Source organism: Excalfactoria chinensis, chromosome 10 (assembly GCF_039878825.1).
Source record: "Excalfactoria chinensis isolate bCotChi1 chromosome 10, bCotChi1.hap2, whole genome shotgun sequence".
NCBI classification, from domain to species: domain Eukaryota; kingdom Metazoa; phylum Chordata; class Aves; order Galliformes; family Phasianidae; genus Excalfactoria; species Excalfactoria chinensis.
Genome location: NC_092834.1, coordinates 8,381,878 through 8,405,288, shown reverse-complemented (window position 1 = coordinate 8,405,288; position 23,411 = coordinate 8,381,878). Strand labels below are relative to the sequence as shown.

Sequence of the window (23,411 nt, the reverse complement as noted above, 5' to 3'; positions counted from 1 at the left end):
GGGAAAACCTCCATCATGTTATAGGTTTGCTGTAAGTCAAAGAAAAAATGCTTAAAATTTTCTGAGCTTCTTTCAAACCAACTGGATGCTGTGGCTCAAAACTGTCTCTCAACTCTACAGAATTTCAAAATCACGCACCATGTTATTCCTGGAGTGTCTCAGTGCATTCAACTGCCTTTATATAAAGCACCAATTTCTGGTCTTACTTTTACCAAAGAAAAGTTGTTTACTTTTATACCGTCAACTTTTAGGTATGGTTAGAACACCAAAGAAGTCTTTTCAACTGTAAATGTCTATCAGTTTTATATTTCCATTTGGGTACATAACTATGAATGGACTTGGACTTTTTTAGGAACAGACCGACAGATCATTTCTTGATCTTCATTGTGTGCAGTGTCCTTGATCCAATGAAGTCCTTAAGCACAAGTTTAACTCTGAGCACATCACAGTCCTACTGACTTGAGAAGACTGCCTGATCTGCTTAGATTTAGGCGCATGCTGAAGTATTTCACTTCTGTGACTATCCTAGTTAAGTTTGTGTGGCTGTCTTTGGGTAGACTGTGAGATCTGCTGTTTCAGCACTAAGCGGATTTTATCTGTTGGAGTAAAAGAAAGCATTTCTATTCAGCTTTTCCCACATTTGTTCACTTAAAACTTGTTATGAAAAGCATCTGGACTTGACTCCTGCCAGCTCTAACGTTGAACTCAGCAGGCCTTTAGGTTGCACTGGCCTGACATTTGCTAAGTTCTTAGCACTGAATGACAAAACCATTCATCGATTGGTCAGTACTCTTCTGATAAAGAACAGTCTGATCTGGGATGGGAGAATAATTAAAGATGTATTCCATTATTCAATCATTTGGAACTCCAAATAGCATTGTGTATTATGTTATAACTGCATGTATGTTTTACTTGTGCGTATGTGGACACATTCTAGAGTTAAATGCAAACATTTCATTTGTGTTGTGCTCATTTGTAGGTTTATTCCTGAACCGTGGTCTCCATGCAGTGCCACGTGTGGCAGTGGCATACAGGTGCGGGATGTGAAGTGCCGAATTCTTCTTTCATTTACGCAGACTGAGGTGGAACTGCCTGAGGAGGAATGTGAAGATGTGAAGCCCCCCACAGAACAAGTATGTCACGAGGCACCCTGTGACAGCGATCCGGTCCCCTACACACCAGAATTGTCACATGCTGAAGATGGCAGTGTGATTTATGACTGGGAGTACATTGGTTTTACTCCTTGTTCAGCCACCTGTCTTGGAGGTACTTTTATTATCCTTTTTTTCCCTCCCTTTCTTTTTAATCCTGACTTATAAGAACTTGGAATTTGAAATTGCCACGTTTTCTGTTAGGGCATTAACCTGAATTAGTACTGCTGACATGTAGGAAAACAAGCAGCTTCAGCTTTTATTTTATTTTTTTCCCAAGGTTATTAATAGAGTGTTCTTAATGTGTTCAAGCATCAGACTTTATTTGATTAAGTAAGACACAAGCAGCTTTTGCTACAGCAGCATGCTTCAGTCTTGTTGCTGCTGCAAGAATCTTGGCTGCCCCGGCAGTTGGTAGTACCAGTGTGTTTAATGCATCAGTGATGGGCAAAAAAAAAATGAAATTTCTTTTCCTGTGAACTGAAAGCTTATCGTTTTGGAGGTGAAATTTCTATATTAATTGTTTATCTTCCAAAATGCTGCAATTTCCTTCAGTATGGATACAAAATTATACTTTCTGTATGCTGTCACATAGATAAGACTGCAATATTGTGTATTGCTTTCTGTCTGACTGGCCTGGAGATTGAGGAGGAGTTTGTTTAGGTCTTGGTGCACCATATAACTCTGTAGGAACTTCATGCCATACATCTGTCTGCAAGTAGTTAAGCACATTCCTTTTTGGATGTAATCGAATCTCTCTGTCGTCTGAAGTACATGTAACTAGACAAGGCTGCTGGTGTTGCTACTACCTACTGTACTTTGGAACTGAACAGGGAAGTGAGTTATGAAGTGTTAAGTGGAGGCAGTGGAATTATGAACACACCTATGCATGACAGGAACGATGACATCAGTGGGAAGTGAAGACAGTTGTACCCATAGCAGAAATAAAAAATGTAGGAAAGGGGAGAGTGACTACAATTGGAAGTGGAGAGCCCAGTCTAGAGCTCATGGAAAGCAGCCTGCCTTTGTATTATTCACCAGTTCAAAACCTGAAGATGGAAGTTGGGAGGGATGCCCCTGAACACTATCAGCAGGATGGTAAGTGACTGACAAGTGCCTTCTTTATCATTTAGCACTGATTATACCAATTCATAGGGATAGCAGCACGTGCAGTCACAAAAGGTGATGTATCCATTTCTTCCACTGCCTTCAGTAGACGTGATGATCAGCATGGGTATCATCCAAGTATGTATGTATAAAACATGGCATGATAGCAACAGCTACCGTCTCTATTTCCTCATTTTGGGGGAATTGTTTTTAGAGGTAAGGAGTCATGCTCTAAAGCAGAAACAGGGCTTTTCTTACTACTAAATTTGTGGGTTCATTTCAGCTCTCAACAGATTTTTGCAATGTAAAATTATTTCATTGCCATCTTAAATGTATTTTATGGCTCTTTAGCCACTGTCTTTCTCAGAGATGTTCCAACCCCCTCCCACCCCCAGCCTTGTTTCTTTTTAATTTTTGAGATCAGTTGAAGCTCAGCTGAACTCATTTCTGATCTTTGCCTGTCATTACATGTGCACATCTGCTCTGTTAGTGTCCTCACATGTGAGTTTGTGCATGCAAAAGCATTCACATAACAAATTGCATTTGGTGTGTAGACTAAAGGTAATTTGTGTGTAGACTAAAGGTAATTTAAGGAGAATTTCCTGAAGACAATAGATTCATTTGCCAGCACAAAGGAGCTTCAGAATGACTGGTTAACAGCATCACATCTGGCTTTGTTTTGTTCCCGGTGGAGCTGAGTGTGGATTTGGCTGTCGACTTCTGGTCTTCTCATGAATTTGTGAGGTTGCCTGACCCAGAATTTTCCTGTAGCTGCTTATAGTATCCTGTTTGTTTCATGTGAAATAAGAATAAGTCATTATAGAAGTTGGGAAGTAAATATCTTACTGTATTCTCAAGACTTCTGTGGTATTGCTGGTACTATGCATAGACATTTTTCTTAGGTCCTACGCCCAGGAAATGTGTGAAGTTGTCAGGGTGCTTTATCAATGAACAGCTTGAGAACCCCTGTGCTGTTATGCTAGTTAGGTAATAGTAATTTTTTCCTTCTATCAGTTCTGGTCCTCTTGCTGCCTTGGCAAACACTTTCAAACAGACCGAAAAGTACCTGCCGATAAGTAGTTTTAAGGAAACCAGACATCTCTTCTGTTCCCAGCTTATTGCAGTGTATTAACTAACGATCTCACTATGTCTACTCTTTTTCCATTGTGTAGTTCAAAGGATCAGATCCCTTTCTGCTAAGTTTTATGTTCAGATCTCACTTCAATTAGATGAACTCTTTAGTTACAAAGAAAGAAATGTTATCTGAGTTTGGAATATTCCAGTATGATGTAAATTATATTAGGTACTTTTTCTCTACTATGTATGTGTCTAGCAGTGGCAGTTAAAATAAATTCCTGTGGATTTCTGTGTCCTTGGAACTTCCCTTCCTTCCTTACTGCTTGCACCTCTCCGAATGAGGGAAAAGTCTGCAGGGTCTAAAAATAAGCTGCAAGGCTTACAGCCACTGTTTGAGCAAGGACTGAATCTCTGTTTCAGTGCTTGTCACTTGCACCTTTTTTTCTTTTTTTGCTTCTTTAGACCTTCATACAGACTAGACTTTTAATTTAAATTCTTGTCTGGCCCCTCTCCAAAGCAAATGTAAAAATGCAGATGGTAACATTGTTTTTGGGGCTTTAGAAATACGGAGACAGATCAGTCTGCAGCTCATTATCAAACATGATCTTTATTTTCCAGTTTCCTATTCACCAGCTTTTAGAACATAGACAGCAATTGACCCTGGTTGTTTAGTATATGTTTCTGCATCAGATCTCTGTGGCTTGTCATGCAGCATATTGAATGCCATAAATCTTACTGCCTTTGAGGACTGCTACATTTTGTTGACTGCTATCACAATTATTTCTCCTTTCATCAATCTTTCCATAAATACTAATAGAAGCTGTCCATGTTAATTTGTCCTGAGGCAGATATCACCTTTAACATCTGTAGGAAACTGTGTAATCATTCTGAAAGCTGAAGATCTTCAAAAACAGAAGAAATCCCAAGGTGAAAGTAAGCAAGCGGTGTGCTCTGACAACAAAGACAACAAGGAGGATCTTTGTAGGAGAATTTGCTTGGAGTGCTGAGGATTTGATCTTATTTTTCAACATCTTTTTGTTTCAGTATGAACTTTTTTGGTCCTGATACCAGAGTCTTTAACTTTAACTTTCATAATATTGTCAGTGAGAAGCAATAGTTTTTATCAGAATAAAGGGCATGCCTGGTGGGAATAAGAATTATTCGTGTAAATTGCAATATCTTTATAGTGCTTTCAATCATTTAATTACTCTATAATATTTCAAAGAGATTTTCTTCATTTCAAAAGTAATCAGACACTTCCTGGATCTCTGTTCTTAAAATCCCTTTACAATACATATAGTGGCATAAAAATGCCTCTCTCCAAGAGGTAAATTCTGTTAATTTAATGTAATTATTATTATTCATATATCAAATAATTCAAAAATAACAATTCAGAACCTCCAAATTCATTATATTGGCTTAAAATAGTGAGAATAAAAATAAATACATCAGCATTTCCTTTTTATTTTTTTTTTTCATCTGTAGGTTGTGGCTTTGGAACCTTTAGGGTACAGTCAGGCTGTGTTTTTAGGCTCCTGTCTGGACCATAATGGCTTGAAGTTTGCTATTTGATTTATAAGAAACCTGAGATTCTCAGGAAAGCAATGGATTGAAGCCAAATGTGTAAGAGTTTTAGGAAAAAACAATGATTGTTGTGAAACTCTCACATAAAGTTGAGAGCATTTTCTGTAAAGTCGTAGGCAGTTTGGTAGCTGGTTACTCCTTTGACTGGTTTCACTGACTACAAAAGCTGTTTACTCTTTTACAGAAGGAGTATGCAAAAGCATTGCAGTGTGAGTAGACTTGCAGAGAGGCTTAAGCATGTGTAGGATCTGGAATTTTACTGAGTTCTTTTGGGTTGATAGTTCATACTTCTAATCATGAGACTGTCTGATAAAAATAAATGTCCTTCCTCTTCAAAGTACAGACTTAAAGACATTCACCCCCTAACATGCACAGCAACTTTCAACCCCCATTTTCTTTATATTACAAAAAGAACGCAGAAAGTGTTTTTTTTTTTTCTCCCTAGCATTCTGATCTTTTTAACGTGATTTCATACACTGTATATTTCAGTGCACAGAAAAGCTTATAAAAGAATGCAAATGAATGTGGTTTGAATGCTGGGTTAAAATAGAAAATATTCTATTTCACTGAATAGTAGGATAATTACTACAATAGGGCATCATATTACTGTAAAAATACTTAATGCTCCCTGCTGCATACATAATATTTTAGTTAAATTATCTACTATATTTATATTATAAGCCAAGAAAATCATACGTATAAAACTTTGCTTGTTTGAATAACAGATCTTTCCATTTTCCAATTTACATAGAATAAAAAATTCATGTGCGACTGAAGTTCCCAACTAACATCAAATTATAGTTGAGGAAGAGAAATCAGATTAATTGCTAAGACATTTTGACAGTTAAGTTCAAGCAAATACTGCATCAATTATCTGTAGCTATATATTGAATAGTGTCCTTAAACTGCAAACTAAGGAACAGGAAGGGAGGTTTGTGGTATGTTTTAACAGCTCTGCAATTCCTGTCTTGTGCTTACCACATCAAAACGGGATGCCATCTTCCTTGAAATAAGGCCTCTGTGTATCGCTACTGCTGCCCTGTAGTTAAGTGGAATGGAAGACAGACAGCATATCAACATTTTCTTCTGGTAACACAATGAAAGCTAGGTGGGTCGTGCTGCAAAACAGAGGTGCTTTAATGAACTCCAGGTGGCAAGCTGCAGTTACCTGGAATGGCATGGCTTTTGTTCATTTGGCTGACCAATTTAGTTTTTATAACACAGTGATATCAAGTTCCCATGGGATTACTGACGATTTAGATGGTCTGAAAGGAATTTCATTTCATTCCCCTCCTTTGTGTAAGATATTAAGAAGATATTACTTATCACAACCTGGAACAGAGCAACATCAGCTCTGAGTATAGTTCCCCACAGGAATGCGGTGAGATCAGCAAAGTTGAAGGTGTGTAGCGTGGTGTAGAATTTGACCTAAAATAGAGATTATAAGGATGCTTAATGTCTGCTTCATTCCTTGTCTGGTAATGTCATTCTTAGGCTCATTCTGCCGGAACATAATTTCTAAATCTTTGTTTCTCTCCTGGAGATTGTCAGGTGGGCATTTTGTGTCTAAGTAAGGAGACAGGAATGCTTCTCTTGTTACACAAATGTGTGCCGATCAATTAGACAGAAAACATTTGATTCCCTTTGTTGCCAGTATGTCACAAAATAGTAAAGTTCCAGAAAAAAAAAAAAAAAAAGTTTATTTATTGGTTTATGTTGCTTGGGCATTTTCACATCTGTATTATTGCCTTATGATATTTGTCAAAGGCTTATTCTCAGACCTGAGGGCGAAATATGATTTACTTAATGTGTATATTCTATGTTCATGTAATTATTGATACTTTGATTTAGTGGAAGGGAATAGGTTGTCAATCACATTTGAGGTCAGGCCTTCTGTTCTATGAAAATTCATGACTTTGTAGATGCAGTCAAAACATTTATATAGCAAGATCTTTCTGAACTAAAAATGAGTCCCAGAGGCTATCTAGAGGTCTACCAGAGAGCCTAAAAGAAACTGGAATATATTATTGTGACAAATGGCTGCTGGTCTGTACCTGCTAAAGTGTCTGAAATAGTTGAACTGATTCAAATATCTTGAAGAAGTGCTGTGACCTGAACTGGCTTATATGCTCCACTACTTAAGAATTATTTATAGGTAGAGGAATGGCTGGTTTATAGAAAGAATGCCAGTGTTCATTAATGCGTTGCAAAAGACAGAAAGATATGGACAACTGGCATGGACACAAAACTTAATGTACCAATGAATTCACTGAAACCAGAACTAATAATGATCAACAGTGTCAGTAAACCATTCTTGATGTACAACTGACAGAGATGCAGCAGTACTGCAGTAGCCTAGTAGTTTTTGTGTAGCAATAGTGGTGATGTTTGGAAGTAATGTCATAGGTAACACGGAGCTGTTAGTGAAGGTTTGTGGTTAAAATGCAAGCCCCTGTGAAATCTTAGAAGCTGGTCATAAGAAGAGACATAAAACTTGCTGCTGAAAGCAGCTTCTTCAGAATTGCTGGGAATGAGTGAAAGGTAGGAAGGAGGTGGATTTGAATTCTTTGTACAGTGCCATTTTTACCTGGAAGACACAAAATGCGAATTTTAGCATTTCAGTGCTTTTCTGTTCTATTGGTTTATGTTCGCTGTTATTGCTTACCCAGAAGATCTAAGCAGTAAGAGCTGCAGATCAGAAAGTGCCAAGAATGGTCACGAGAAAGGAAAGCTCTGGGCTTGGTCAGATTTGCTGCCTTCAGCAAAACCATCACACCTCTTAAGACCTGTCAGAGTGGTTAAATTCAGTCAGAATCCCCTGACTACTCTTGCAAGCTTTTTGTATGTTTTTAATTACTTTTACTTTTGCAGATCTCTAGCTCATGAAAGGCAAGGTAAGTGAGGAGTAATTCGTACCATCGTGTTGGCAATTAAACCGTTAGTTGGCTTGAGACCATTTTAAACCAAGCAGACACAACATCTGATGGTGCACAGAGCGTTATCTGTTTTCTGATCGTTTTCAGAGATTTAGGATGCCAAGTCAAACCTTTTAAATACCACAGGAGCATAGTGCTACATATAACTGACAAATATATTTCAAAGGTTAAATTACATAAACTATCTCAGTGTTCTTTTTGACTGGAGAGGTCGTTTTTAAGCCTGCCATCGAAATCAGCGTTTGGAACTTTTTCACTGAGTGTTACTCAAGAATAAGCTTTCCAGAAATATCTTCTGTGTTCAGTGTTTCATGAGTGTTTTCCTTCCAGGAACACAAGAAGCCATTGCAATGTGTCTGCATGTAGAGACAAAGCAAGCTGTCAATGAAACCCTATGTGACAGTTCCAAAAGACCACCAGCAATGACTCATGCTTGCAATATGAAGCTTTGTCCTCCAAGGTACGCTGTGGTAATAGAATCGTACTGAAGCAAAGAAATGGTTAATATGACTTGAATAAACATTGAAACATTGTCTTTCTCAGAAAAGAGTCAGATTTCAGGACTGCAGTCTTGCTTTGGGATGATGTTTCACTCTTTCTGTCTTAAACAAGGTTTTTGAGTTGTGTTGCTGGGTTTTTGGTTTCAGTTTGTTTTGTTTTGTTCTTTGATCTTCACTTCTTTTCCACTCCACGTTTTTGGATTCGCCATCTTCTGAAATAGATTTCGTTCTGTGTTGATGTTTGCCAGGGGTGGAAAAACAGACTTAACTGTTTGAGAAACTGAGAAGCAAAGAATATTTACTTTCTACCCTTAATGGAGGGAAACAAACAAACAAAAAAACAGTAAAATTATGACTTAAAGTTACTCTGAGTTCATGGTTTTTGTATCCGCATACAGTTCTTACAGTTTTGTTACGTTTGTATGGGAATCCCAGGAAAGGAATAAAAACAATCCAAATCCAAGTAACCCTAGCTAGTTTGGTCACTTGCAAGGGCCATATGTGAATCTTTGGTAGGTGTTGCCTTGTTTATCCAGTGTGGGTGTCTGACAGACTGATCTTTTGGCACGTTGTTTCTAAACTGCATTTTTAGGAACATCATCTTGCGAAATGTAGAGTACGAAGATTAATAGGAGCAGGATGTAGTATGGAAAATGAATACAGAATTTACATTTTGTAAACGTAAGAAAAGGTCTAGTTATGTATTTAGATTTATAAACATACTTATCAGTAGGTTGCCAGCAGGCTGCTTTTGTTGTTGTTGTTGTTTTTATGAGAAGCATTCGTTTTTCATGTAAATTATGGAGTCCAGTAAATTTGCTTGGACATAAGCCTTTATTACTTTATTGTGAATAACTTCTGCGTTTCTTTACTCCCAGAAAGTTTATAAATCTAGATTATAATTTTGGCTGACAGTCAAAACAAAAGGATGTTTTGGCCATCTATCAATCAATATAACTTCAGTTAATTTTTGCTAAGTTCTTTTAGGGTATGAATTTTCCTTACCTTTTCACTGAAAAATGGCTGTGCTCTTGGAACAGGTGGCAAACTGGCCCATGGAGACAGTGCTCAGCAACTTGTGGAGTTGGGATACAGACAAGAGATGTTTACTGCCAGCAGCCGGGCGGATCCACTGCTGCTGCTGAAGACTGCAAAGACAAAAAGCCTCATTCTTTGCAAGCTTGTAACCAGATTGATTGTCCCCCTGTTTGGCATGTTGAGGAATGGCAACAGGTATAAGTTGGTTAGAGGAGTTGAAATGCAAGTGGTGGTCTTCTGTCCAGGTACTTGAAATTCTCTATCCCAAATAATGTGGTAGGTAGCTCCTAAACTTTAACATTGAAGTGTTTCAACTAATTTCAACGGAGCAAGTTAATCTGGAGTAAAAAAAGTCTTCTCACTACCATGCTATTGAGTACTGAGGGGATGAGGTCAAAAGTTCCTTTTAGGAATTCAGAAGGCTAGATATCAGTTAGTGCAGATATCGCTTCTCATTTGACACAGCAAATACAATTATCTGCTTTTGGAGACGTATTAGCTGATGTTGGGCACAGTCAAAACTACACATAAATTTTCTTTAGGATTTCTACTCCATAGTGGTTATTAATTTAATAGTTAGGTTCTCCTCAATTCTAATGTATTATATAAGCATTTTATCTGAAGAATTTTCTACAGTCTGCTTGCTTTTTAGTTGAAAATGAATGTCATTCTTCAAGAAAGCATAATTATGGGGAGTCTTATGGTGTCTATGTGCTCTTAATGGTGTGATGTGTGAGCACAGATGTATGTGCATCTTACAGTCATTTCTTCTCAGTGTTCCCGTACTTGTGGAGGAGGGATTCAGACCCGCAAAGTGTACTGCAAGCAGCTGTTGACAGATGGAAGCTTCCTGAAACACTCTGATGACACCTGCCGGGATCCCAAACTGCCAACTACTAAATCATGCGCAAAAGTGGACTGTCCTCCTCAGCTGGTTGTAGGAGAATGGTCCAAGGTGAGCAGCCCCCAACAAGGCTGAACCAAAACCTTCACTTGCAATGTGAACTCTAAAGATGCTTGGGTGAATAGTGGGTGATGTGTGCAGGAAGTTCACAGGGTAGCATAAGGTTTCACAGGATGTATGTCTGGACTAAACTATGTGTAGAGTTGCCTATCACTGGGCTGTTCACATCCCCCGTGCAGTGCTGTGTTTGAGTTGCTGAGAGAAATGGCTTCTGCAAGTCAAACCTTTGTTTTATTCCGTCATGTTCTTTCTTTCCCATTTAATGCAACTCCCTGTTCAAACAGATTTTAAAAAAGGCTCTTTAGAAGATGCAACTAAAAGTTTGTGCAGTACAAACAAGAAGAATGGATGGAGAGACACAGACTCTTTTGAACGTGCTGAATTTTTTCTCTTAGATAGTGGATTCCATTGCTCTGTTCTCTCTGTGGTTTGACATAAAGAAATACGGTTATGCTATTTTAAAAGTTTCTGAGTTGCTTGCTGGAACAAGTTAGCTAGCTAATATTCCTATTGCTTGGAAAAGTACAGATAACGCAAGGATTCATATGGAGTAGAGAGCTTTGTCTCTCAGTTTCAAGTTAGTATATGTGCCGTGGGACATCAGGCTTAGTTTGCATCCTTCCTTTTGCAGTGCTCAGTAAGCTGTGGTGTTGGAATCCAGAGAAGGAAAATTGCCTGCCAAAACCGAACAGCAAAGGGCCAATATGTTGCAGTAAATGAATCAATGTGTAGTGGTTTGTCTCCTTCACTGCTTGTAAGGTCTTGTCAAATGAATGCCTGCAACAGTAAGTATGTTACTTTATGTAGTTTCCTGCTGGTTTTGAATGATCTGTTTATACAGTGAAATCTGTGTACAGGTTAATTCACTCATGTGCCTGTACTTTAACAACTGTCATAAACCAAGTATCATAATTACTAGGCCAGTGATAACAGGATTGTTTTAATTTGTTTTCTACAAGTCAGAAATATAGGTCATGATCTAAAGGAGTTTTCTTTGAACTCACTTTCTTGGTATATGTCTCTCACTCTCATACTCACCTACGCTTGCTCTGATTATTTTTCCTTTATCCTTAACTCAATCTCAGTCCCAAAAAAGAACAAAAAACCAAACGAAAAATTTAAAAAAAAAAACAACACCTGTGAATAGAGTATAAATTATGAAGGACATTAGAAAAAACAATGCAGTTCTGGCTTCCTTTTTTTCATGTGTATTTGTATTAAATGGTCATTTAGCTATGCATGGTGGAATTCAAAACCTGAAACAAATCGCCAGTGATAACTTTATGTATAATGTCCATCTTTCTTTGTAGAAATGAGAATACCAGTCTTTGAGTTTTTGCAGGAAGTGGCGGCAGCACAAAAAGTCCTTGTAAAATCCAGTGTTTTATTTCTCCCTATAAAATCTTCTTAAGAAAAAGCTACCTATAGGAATTGTCTAATTTGTGTGCTATGTATTTATGATTGTGATGGTTGTTGCACAAATTGCTTATGTGTAACAGCCATGGAAATACCTTGCAAATATAATACATGTTCAATTGCATGCATAATTTAGAACAGGGAGTTCTAAATGCAGTTTCCTTAAGCCTAAACTTGGCTTCTCCTTCCTTTATAAAAAAAGAGTAGCAGCATACAGGCTTCAGGAGCAGGGAGATGAACAGAAAGGAAAAGAGCCAATCAGTTTTAGGTTTGGGGAAGACCAAGAGCTTGGTTTTGATCATAGACCACAAAGGTAAATGTGTTTTGACTCAATTCATGCAACTATCAAGAAATAACTACTTTATAAATGTTGAGGCTTTGCTTTAAAAGTTCTCCACAAAACAAAATAAAAAAAATTGAATAATTACTGATTCATACATAATATGAAACTTCTTTTCCTGGCCTGCATTTCAGATTAACGTGCCAAAAACCTGAGGTTCAAAGCTCCACTTAAATAAAGCCCTGTGGACTTTCAGGAATGTCCTTGGCATAAGGTTTAATAAAATATTTTGAGCTGCATATCTATCTGAATTTAATTAATTGTGGATAGTTGAATGACAGTGTAGCCAGTTTGCAAATAGCTTAGCACAGACTGATATTCAGGTTACATTGTCAGCTTCCACTGCAGTGCCAAGAAAGCAGGACACTGGGTTGCATGGGGAATGTGATTGTACTGAATGGGTACGGATCAAAGTGACAGAAGAAAACCGCTGCTTTTTCCCTTCATCTCCAGAACTGTTTGGATCAAGGGAACCCCTGCAGCTCAGGTCTGCCTGGCAGGTGCTGGATGCACAATGTGAGGGATGGGGAAGCTGTGGGATGTAGCTGTACTCCTCGCCCTGATCTGGGTTTTTCAGGAGGAAGCAGGGCAGTGGGGCTTCGGATTCTAGAAAGATTCATGAGGCATTGCACCTGCAGCTGTAGGTTCAGGTCTCCTTGAATGGGAAGTGAAGAGAAGGTAGGAATGTAGAATGGCCAGTGGAGAAGTGGACAGCTAACAATAAAGAGTGAAGCAGAGGCATTAGTGGTGAGTGGTGTGCATACTGTTAAGGCTTCTTGGTTCTCATCTGTAGCTTGAATGAGCTCCTTCTTTTTTGTTGTCTCATGACAGTGCTGGGGCTTTTCAAGCTTGATCTTTTACAGTGGGACTGGTAATTGCGTCTGTTCTCTACTTAATATTGGTCCTAGTAAATCAGAATGTTTCTATCTGTGGTCTCTAAGAAAAAGGAAACAACATTTGTCTTGCCCTGAGGTCACCAGGGCCTGACACCCAGCTAAAGCTGCACAGGACCATTAGAGGTCAGAGACTCAGATGGATTTGTACCAGGTGATAATGAGGTCCAATGGCTCCAATACAATCTAATGATTAAGTAAGGTTGACCTTGTAGAAAAATCTCTCCTGAACAATCCATTACCTCAGCAGCTGCAATACTGGATGTTACTAAGGATCCAGAAATACTTAAATGGCCTTAGATATTTATATGTCTCTATTATGTATCTATATGGCCTGCCATCCACAGCTCTGAACTTTATTTCACTCCTAGACTTGATCACAAGGCACCAGTAAAAATGTATGCACCCTTTAGTGTTGAACTGCTAATGAGAGTTAGTGGTCTTTCTTTTAAAAAAAAATGAAATGGATGAGACTTGTTAACATATTTATAACTACACAATGGGTTTAATTCCATGTTGGAACAAGTAGTGTAAACAGAGCACAGCCTGAAGTATTTTGTGTGTTTAAAGTTACACTTACTGTGTCTGTAAGCTGGATTTTGGAAATCAAAGATTTAGTATTGGAACATTTCCCTTAGAATAAATATTTGAGGCCCAATAACTTATTAAAAACAGGTCACTAGCCTAATAATTTTAGTAAACCGAGTGCCTAAAGCAATTTATTTGTTGCAGCATGTGAAACAGTTGAGGGAACCACATATCTGGATAATGAATACTGATATAAAAGCTGTGTAATTATGAAACCATGATATCCCCACTGGTCTGAACTCATTACCCAAAGCATTGAAAATAATCATTTTGTTTTATAAGCATAAGAATGCACTCTAGGGTGTAGTTCATACAGTGTACACGCTTATTGAATGCTTGAAACATTCAGCTTTTCACCTATTTCTTCACAGCATATTTGAAGCATATGTATATTAAGAGGCATGCTGTTTTTCAGATTTTATTTGTGCGCCATCAATGTGGTTGTCATTTTATTTATGTACCTACCAAGTGAAATAGTACTAATGGTTTCAAATTCAAGCACATTGAGAAGCATTTTGATCTGTGTGTCTATTTCCTAGCTCATCAACTTGATCTGCAGGCTTTGAGGTTTTTTGTCTCATACCGGAAGGCTGAGCAGCCAATACAATTGGACTGCTTTCTAGCACCAGTGCTGGGTATTTTCCAGCTCTCCCCACCTGGCCAATTTCATTGTACACAGAATGAGCTTGGGGATGTGTGCCCTGCCTCCCCTTCTCACATGCCTTCCTTCTCACCTACCTACTGTTTTCTTAGTAAGACTAGTTGTGATCAAAGTGGGGCACAGTAGTTGCCAATGGTGAGTCAATGCAGTGGTATCTGAAGCATTGCAGTCGTTCTCATGTTTTCTCCAACATGCCTGTCCAGCCACTGCTGGAAAGCCAAAGCCTTCCTGGTGGTGGCATTCAGGCAGCTCCTGGGAACCTGTCCTCATCTAACTGCCTGCAGAACAATGCAGGTGGAGCTTCATAATACCCAGTGTCTCTGTATCCTGTCTGCATGACGCCTTATGAGCTGCTGTCTGCTCATGTTAATTCATCTGATCACTGTATTCAGCTTCTCCAGCTTCTGACTTTTCCCTCTTTCTTCCCCTTCCCTCCCATCATTTTTTGGCACAGCACTATGAACACCTCATCTTTCAACCCGAAGAAATTACCTTCAGTCAAGGATTGCAGGGTGGCTCTGCTTGTTGCATGCACTGTGTCTTCATTGACAGTTCCTTTCACCTCCTGTGTCGCTGTTTGGCTTCACTTAGTGAGACAAACCAGCAAGGCCAGCCAACAATTTAAATAGCAGTCCAAGGGAGCCTTGCTCTTCAGATAGATTTTGTTTTATTTAGGTCATTCTGCATTCAACAGTGCTCAAAAGCAGGGAAAGTAATAATGTGCTCAAGTATTTTTTTGGTTCACTTTTTCCATTCTCTTTCATGCCTAGCCTTTCTGAGGCAGCAATAGGAAACATAACCATAAGAGGATTATGTATATAGTATAAAATAGTACATAATATATACACTTAGGTATGTGTGCACCATCTATGTCATTTGTATAGGTATATGTTGCCTGTATTTTCTCATAGCTGGGAGTCTGGGGCAAGAAATAACAGAATTCTTGGCTGGAGCAGGGGAATGTCATGGTTTCATCTCGTCCATATTTTTGTGACTCAGATAGAAGCTCAGCATGTTGCAATCTGATTTAAACAAAGTCAGGATGAACTCTGACAGCCATTCTGGGAAAAGCAGATTTTGTATGCATGAGTGCTAATGATTAGTTACTTTTCAAGACTTCATTTCATTTCAGAAATTAAACCAAAGCTTCCAGAAAAATACTCTACCAATGCACCTCGGATTATCAGTGTTCACCGTGTGTATATTCAGACGAGACAAGAGAAGCGCATTAATTTTACCATAGGAAGCCGTGCTTACTTACTTCCAAAAACCTCTGTTGTAATTAAGTGCCCTGTACGAAGATTCCAGAAGTCGCTTATACGGTGGGAGAAAGATGAGCAACACTTACAAAACTCTAAAAGACTTGGCATCACTAAGTCAGGGTCACTGAAAATACATAGTCTTGAAGCCACCGATATTGGTGTGTACCGGTGTATTGCAGGCTCAGCGCATGAAACGTTTGTACTCAAACTGATTGGTAATGACAACAGATTGATAGAACCACCAAGTCTTAGAAAACATGCCAGTGAGATCACTAACGCAGATCACAATGAGGCCAACAGCTTTGGGGCCAAATGGCATAAAATGAGCAAAATGTGGCAAATGTGGAGTAAGAAAAACGAGCTCTATTTGGGTGAGAGGCAAATAAACGATCAACCATTTCTGAGGAATCTCGAAGCCTTTGGGAGTAATTCAGCAGGAATATTTAGCTCTCGTGAATTCAAGAACAAACGTCTGGAGGCAGCAGTTCTCCAGGGTGCCTACAGCATGGACACTGTGCAGTTTGAAGAACTAATAAGGAACATGAGTCAGCTCATTGAAACTGGAGAAGTCAGTGATGACTTGGCGTCCCAGGTCATTTATCAGTTAATCGCTGAGTTATCTAGGCCTCCACCGTCAACCACTGAAAAATGGAAGGAAGCCCAGGATGAGAAATTGGCCTCAAAATTCACAGGCAAATCACCAAACGAAGCTGATCGTTTCAGCACAAAAACTGTGGATAAGTTAATGTCTGACCAGAAGGTTCCAGTTATTATGAGGCAAAAGGAAATTCCTGGAGTTTCCTTTAACAAAACAGTGACTGTACGAATTGGAAATACAGTTTTTCTGACCAAGAATACTCAATCTGTCAATCTACTGTGTGAAACAGCTGGTATTAGTGAAGTGAAGTATACTTGGACAAAAGATGGTGAGACATTAAAATCCTCTGAGAAGTAAGTGAATATCTTTTTTTTTTTTCCCCCAATCACTGAATGAATTACTATGTTACTATAAACTTTAAGATACATCCTGCTGTTTAATGATAAAATATAATCTGTTATAAAAATGAGATAAGACTCAGCAAATACTTTTACTCCATTGCTGACAAATTGGAAGCTCACCTGGTAATACAAACTTCATGTGAGAGCCTCTTGGACTTGTAGGTAGCTTGAGTAATGAAACAAATGATTCTGAAACGATAAGGACATTTTTGGATACTTCTCAACATAGTTAACTGGTTAACTACATGGCCAAGAAAAATATACTTCTGCAGGGCTATCAATTAAAGCAATTTGTTGTGATACTTTCTTTTTCTTTCTTTTTTTCCCATGTTATGTTGTTCTGATCTTTATTTGTGAGCACCTATTTGATTCCTAATGTCTACTCTTATATATTACCTTTATTTTAGCTGGTGTTTTTTCTCTTGAGGATATATAGGCAAGCAGGTTTTTTTCTTGTTTTTTCAGAGAAATGTTCCTTACACATGAGTGCATGTATGTGTGTTTATACATGTGTGTATATGTATATATGCATACATATATGTATGTATTGCAGCAGAAAAAGGCTGTGAAGACAGAAACAGGTTGTACATCTGTTAGGTTTGTGAAAGAGGGTCGTATTCCAGATGTGCATGAGGGGACTTGTAGACTTCTTTGGTTGAGGCGCAAGTACTTTTTTAAGATGTTTTTGTCCATCTCTTCCTTTTGTAAGTACTCTGTGGGAGAATGCCAAATCTGCTGGCCTTCTGGATGAGTACATGGCATAACTCATGTAACATACTGCTGAGACAGGTAGCAAGAGGGAGAGCTATAAAACATCAAGGCTGCGGTTTTCAGTCTCTTCTCAGACTGCAAAGCCATCTCTCATATCTTACCCCTGAGATGGCAGGTAGAATATCCAAGAAACCTGGTGGAAGATTTCAGTGATGATAATACTAAAACTAACAAAGAAACTTTACTAATTTGGAAGTTGGATTAGACCATACGTTTGTGAACTCCATGATTCTGCTGAAAACAGTTTGCTCTGGAGAAATGGATTTTTTGCCAAGCCTAATACTTTTAATTGTGCGGCTGTTCCTGTGAGTTTTTGGTTAGCAGCAATAAAACTTGCTGTCCTCCATAGGGCTGTAATTACACTGCGGCTTTGCAGAGGAAGGATATCTGAAGATCCTTCCATGCATGTATACTTTAACACTCCTTTTGTCACCAAAGAGCAGGCAGAACTGTTTCTACATGCGCTGATCCAAAACAATAAACTCCTAGAGAGGAATTTTGCTGCTGTAACTCTAACTCTTGTAAGAAGACCCAGCTGTGTTTGTCCCAGGGCAGTGACATTTGTCTTTTCTTGAATACTCTGCAGAGTGATCCTGGACACCATTGGAAAAGTGCAGATTCTCAGTCCTACTGAAAAGGAACTTGGTTCATATGGATGTCTGGTTGTTAATGACTTTGGTTTTGATATGGAAACATCTTTACTGTTACGTGCAGGTAGGATTGTAGCATCCTTGGAATTGGGCATGCATTCATTTCATGTATAAACATCTATCCCAAATCCAACTTGAAATAGTTTCTTTTGCAATCAGTCCATGAAATCCTGCCTGATTTAATGGGCAACAGTGAGACGATCTTGTTGCTCTAAAACCAGAGCAGACCTCAACAGAGTCTCACCTTTATTTTGTGGATGGTTTTTTTGCAAACAGAGTTCTGTGTCAAACATGAATCTATACTTATGTCAACTAACTCTTTTAAACTGATTCATTCTTTCCTTTCCCTTCAAAGAGGTTCCTGTCATCTTGTTCTCCATGTCAAATGTTACAAATCTGGAAGCCAGCAATGTCTCTGCAGTTGTTGGAGGTACAATTGTAGCAAAAGTTGGAGCAAATATTACAGTTGAATGTCCTGTGAAAGGTAAGCAAGAACTCCTCTGAAATTCTTTGTAACGTTCAAATAAGAAAAATTTGAAGGAAGCTACCAGCAAAGGCAGCAAATCATTGTTCAGAAGTCATTTACTATTACACGTCACCCAACCAGTCCTGACATTGTAGTTTACATGTATGTTATGTATTCAAACAGGCTTTCCTTTGAAAGTGCTTTTCTTTCCATCAAGATGTCTGAGGCTCCACTTCAGAGCTTAAAGCCCACCAAAGTGAACAGCTATATTGCTGCATTAGCAGGCATAGCCAGCTGACTCTCTCATCAGAGACTTTCCCTTATCCCTACTTGAGCTGCACATGTGTCTAGACCATTGTTAAAACTGAGAATGAAATCTCCAGCCGTAGTTTAATAGAACTTTAAACCTGACAGTGAGGTAAACTTACCTCTTAGAGCCATCAGTCTGCAGCTGCAGTAAGGAAACAAAAAGTGCAGAGCCATGAGAGTTTATTGTCTAGCGCAACATCTGTTGAGTGACATTACTGTTACTCAGGAGCTATGTGTGTTAAGCAGTTCACTGCTTTATTTTGTTTTCTAGTCCTTTCTATAGGAAAGGTAGATACTTTTAAGTCCCATCAGTGCTACATTTTAAGTTTAGTTTGTACGATTTAACTTAGAGTAGCAGTATTCTGTCAGATATTTAAATAAGTGAAGGTCTGCCTCTTGTGCTTGATAGAACATACATGAAACTGCTGATAACAGTGAACATTACAGTTGAATGCAAATAGGCCTCAGAGAAGTCAGTGTGCCTTTCACACTGGAGGACTGTGTATCAGAAAGTGTTGATACTGTACCAGGGTACTGATAGAAAGATATATGCAAATAGTTCTGTGTGCTATAGTGGCGCCAGGCTAATGTACATTAGGACATGTGACGCCGCTGTTCACTGTTGTAACGAGGCTAGTTTTTGATGAAGTAAGATTTTCCAACTACAGTTTGGCAACTCTGTGTATAACTGACCTATATCTCAAATTCAGCAGAGAGTTAGTGTCACACACTTAATATTAATATTGTTAGGATGGGTAAGCAGTTAGCAATTTAAATATAAATTAATATTTTCACGTGGGACCATAGATTTCCAAATGCTTTAGTATTGTGTATATTACTGAGCCAAATTTTAGCTATGGTAAGACACTAGTGTTGATTTAAAAGTGATTTATCTAATTGCTTTATTTCCTGTCATTGCCAAGGAAGTAAGTATTACTGCTTGTGAATAAAACAGAACTGGCCTGTCTTAAAATTTCACTTAACCTAGTGGCAGAAAAACTTATGAAATGATGTAAGAAGAGAGATTTCTGATCTCCCCTTCTTAATGAAAAGTAATACACTACCGACTTCAGTAGATTGAATTTAATAACACTCAGCTAATGTTTGTCTAATAGGGTGGGACCCAAAAATTTGTCCATTTGCAGTGTAGTAAAACAAAAACTTTGATGTAAGTGCCAATTAAATATCATGTTAATTATCAGACAAGTGAGCATTTGAATAAGAAGACGCACACTAATATGTCTATGCACTCTGAAAGATCTGTTTCTAACAAATACGTAGTGTATGTCTGCAAGAGTTCCTTCCTCATCAGATGTAGTTTTACAGTAGTGAGCTCCTCCTTGAAGTAACAGCCCACAGTACATCTTCATAATGAATATCCAATCTAAAAATGATGGCTTGAATGATGGCTGTCTGACAGCTGAGGGTCTCTAAGAGAGGACTGTAACAAAAAAGTGATTACAACAGAGAGCCCATAGAGTGTCAGGTAGACCTTAACCCCAGCTCTGGGGTGCCTGTTCATTGCCCATTCTCTTGAGCATTCAGGAAGAAGGTTATGTTTTCTTTGTGGTAACAACTTATTTGTCCATTGTAAACAAAATATTTTTAAGTAGCCACGTGTGTCTTCACATACAACTTCATGTTCTGCTCCAAACTTGTTTGTATTCATCAGCAGAGATTCATCCATGCAGATTTCTCAGTGACATCAAGTGGATACATCAGAACTGTTGGTCTCTTTCTAGCCCACAACATAGCTGAGCAAAAGAAAAACTATATTATGAATGAGGTATCCTGTGTTCATGAAGAATACTAGTGCCATGCCACTGGCAGAATTCTTTAATTACCTTTACATTTCTTGGCTGCAGTGTCTTCTAAGGGTTTTTGGGTTTTCTGTTTGTTTACTGTAGGCTAAATATCCTATAACCCTTTATGTTTCTTCAAAACATGGTTTTCTCTGTGAATAAATCCATGTGCTGAGTTCTACATCTTGTGTGTAGCTGCAAAAGATCTATTTAAGTTCTTCTTTATGAATGGTATAAAAATGATATATATATATGCAAAACAGGTAAGTTAATTGTTCAATTGTGAAAGAGCATCGTGCTGTAGAGTAGAATTCCAGATGAAGGTAGGCCTACCTAACCATGTGACAAATAGCTGTGAAAGATAGAGAGGAGCTGAAGTTGTAGGGAAAGATTAACTTCTATGCTTCCTGTACTGGCTGGCTAACAGCTGTACAACATACCCCTTAATTATTCAAGGCCAAAAGGGAACCAGGTACGTTCCACTTCAGGGGCTCAGGATTCATTAGGCCAGGCTACACAGGACAGCTCTTGTTTGATGATTTTAATGGAAAGGATGTGAAGTTTATTATTACGTACAATGTTAGTCAGCTGAGTGCAGTTTTCTTCCTTTTCGTGTCACTGATTTCGTTCCTTTTGTCCCTTTGAGAGTCTTTCTTGCACAACTGCGTTCAGGTAAACATTCAGAAATGCCAAAAATCAGTGTATGGGCAAAACAAAAGTAGATGTAACAAGCAAGAAAATGTAGCTAAACAGCTGAAGCTGGTAGTGTCAGCTTCTTTTATCTTTAAAGGTATAATAAAACTTTTTTCCACTAATTATAATAAACTCACTTTTATAGCTCCCACACGTACATTTGCTAGAAGATCCTCATAACATTCTGGACAGATTCATATTCCATTCTTACAGCCAAGACCTTTTCAATCAACACACATGTTATAAATATCAATACTGATTGCTCCAAACTGCTCTTGGATAGCATTTATTGTATTTTCAGAAAATATCTTCTTGTGGTTATTACTAAAATAAACTAGAACTGTCGGAATCCACTTATTGCAAAACCCCGACAGTTTTAAGTTGAAGTAAAATAGAAGAGGAAAAAAAAATTGAAAGTAATACATACATATAGATGAATGTATATAAAATACATATATAAAATGTGCAGTGTGTGCCACCTTCTGGTGAAAGAACAGAAAGGACGTATACTGGCGTGTTTGTTTAGACTCTATACATTGCATTGCATCTCTGAAGTATCTTGAGATAGAGGCATCCAGGTGTCGAAACACTATATTGATCCAAACACTGCATACCTGTGAATATACTTTGACTCTCAAAGAATAGCATATTGTTTTACTAAGGGGTGAGAAATACACAAAGCCTGCTGAATCAAAGTCATCTTTATTCACATAGGTTTCATAAAGATGGGCTAGCTACTTGCTGTCACTGCTGGAACTTGAAACAGATCCAGATAAACCCAGAATCCATTTTTCCATCTGTTCCTTCATTTACCCACTGTATTCCAAATGTAACTTTGATGCGGTTTTTTTGTCTTCTATGTTTAACTCCTCAGAAGACATCTCAGTGCAGAATAGTGGTTTGTTACACAGCACGCTGTATCTTTCTTTTCTTTGTGTGTGTGTGTATATATTTCTAAAAGCAATTAACAGATTTCAAAGATTTAAAGAGGTAACTATTGCTTTATTTAATGAGGAAAGTATGAGTGTGTTTATAATTTATATAACGATGGGGAAATCTGTTGATTTTGTGCTTCTTTTTACAACAAGTACACCCACGTTTGAGTTTTAGTTTGGATCTGGCATAGGCATTGTAGTAAGTCTTTCTGTCCTTCCCACTTAGTTATGCTTTGTTTTGTGTTCTGGAACAGTCTGGCAGCCTAAAAACTGAATCCTTTTGGATGAAACTGAATTGAACGATGTGCCTGCAGGCTTTACCCTCAAATACTCATGGACTTCAGTCCAAGGGCCAGGAGGAACTTGCCCAGTATTCCAAAGCAATGTGAACACACATCGCTGATGATCTCCACCAACTGCTAATGTAGATAGAAACAATGTTATTCATGGGGGAAAATACATGAATTGGCATGGTTTGCACCACTGCTTGTTTTGACATGTGTTTCTGCCTGTCCTGCACAGCTTCTCTGGGGTAGGCTTTTACTTCAGGTTTTCAATTCAGGGAGAATTAAGGCAGATTGTGTCAGAAAAAGGTAAGATTTCAAAACTCTGTTAGAGTTCCTGGAATGCTGAGCAAGCACGTGGATATTCCCCTGGCACTTCTTACTTTGGTAGTAAGAAACTATCAAGAATTTCCCTAGGCAAAGTTTTATCTGAAAAAAAGGCTTTAATAGTATAAGAGGTTATCTCACTAGTTTGTATCTTGTTTTGTGGTCATCAGTACAGGAGAGGAACACGTGGTTACATCTTTATAGCAAGGAGAGATCACAAACAATGTGCCCCAAGGCTCCGCTCCAGGAATTGTGTCCTTTATCATTTTAATAAGAGCTCCGTAAAGAATGGAAATTAGCAAAAGGTGTGAAGGAACAAGATTTATAAAGGCTTATCAGGTCTAAAGTTTTCCACAAGGACTTGCACGAGGATCACCCTGGTAGTGTTTAATTGCTAAGTGAGGTCAGATAATGCTCAGAATTATTTTCAGAATAAATGTATGTATAGAAGAAATAATGTTAAATGTGGAGAGAAATTGTGTCTGAATGACTGCCACTCAGAGAGAGGTTTGTGCAGTGCTGATGGTGAGCACTGGCATGCTCCTGGGCAGTGACCATAATGGGAAATCAAAACTGATGGCAGAGAAACAGGCAAATCAGAAAATATAATTTGCCAGTTTTTAATGGTTGTAGTGAGTCCTGTTTGCAGTTTTGCTAC

At 38.4% G+C, this 23,411-nt stretch overlaps 1 protein-coding gene across 6 annotated transcripts in view; it reads left to right on the top strand.

The window, feature by feature from the left end:
- Positions 1-23,411, top strand: part of ADAMTSL3 (ADAMTS like 3) — a 173,653-nt gene that overhangs the window by 131,181 nt on the left and 19,061 nt on the right. For all 6 annotated transcript variants that reach the window (XM_072345366.1, XM_072345367.1, XM_072345368.1 and 3 more), the window contains 8 exons: positions 980-1,266; positions 8,186-8,315; positions 9,396-9,588; positions 10,169-10,348; positions 10,989-11,142; positions 15,388-16,468; positions 17,874-18,001; positions 18,293-18,421. In XM_072345366.1, coding sequence (XP_072201467.1) covers positions 980-1,266; positions 8,186-8,315; positions 9,396-9,588; positions 10,169-10,348; positions 10,989-11,142; positions 15,388-16,468; positions 17,874-18,001; positions 18,293-18,421 — 2,282 coding nt within the window. The remainder of the gene's footprint in view (positions 1-979; positions 1,267-8,185; positions 8,316-9,395; positions 9,589-10,168; positions 10,349-10,988; positions 11,143-15,387; positions 16,469-17,873; positions 18,002-18,292; positions 18,422-23,411) is intronic.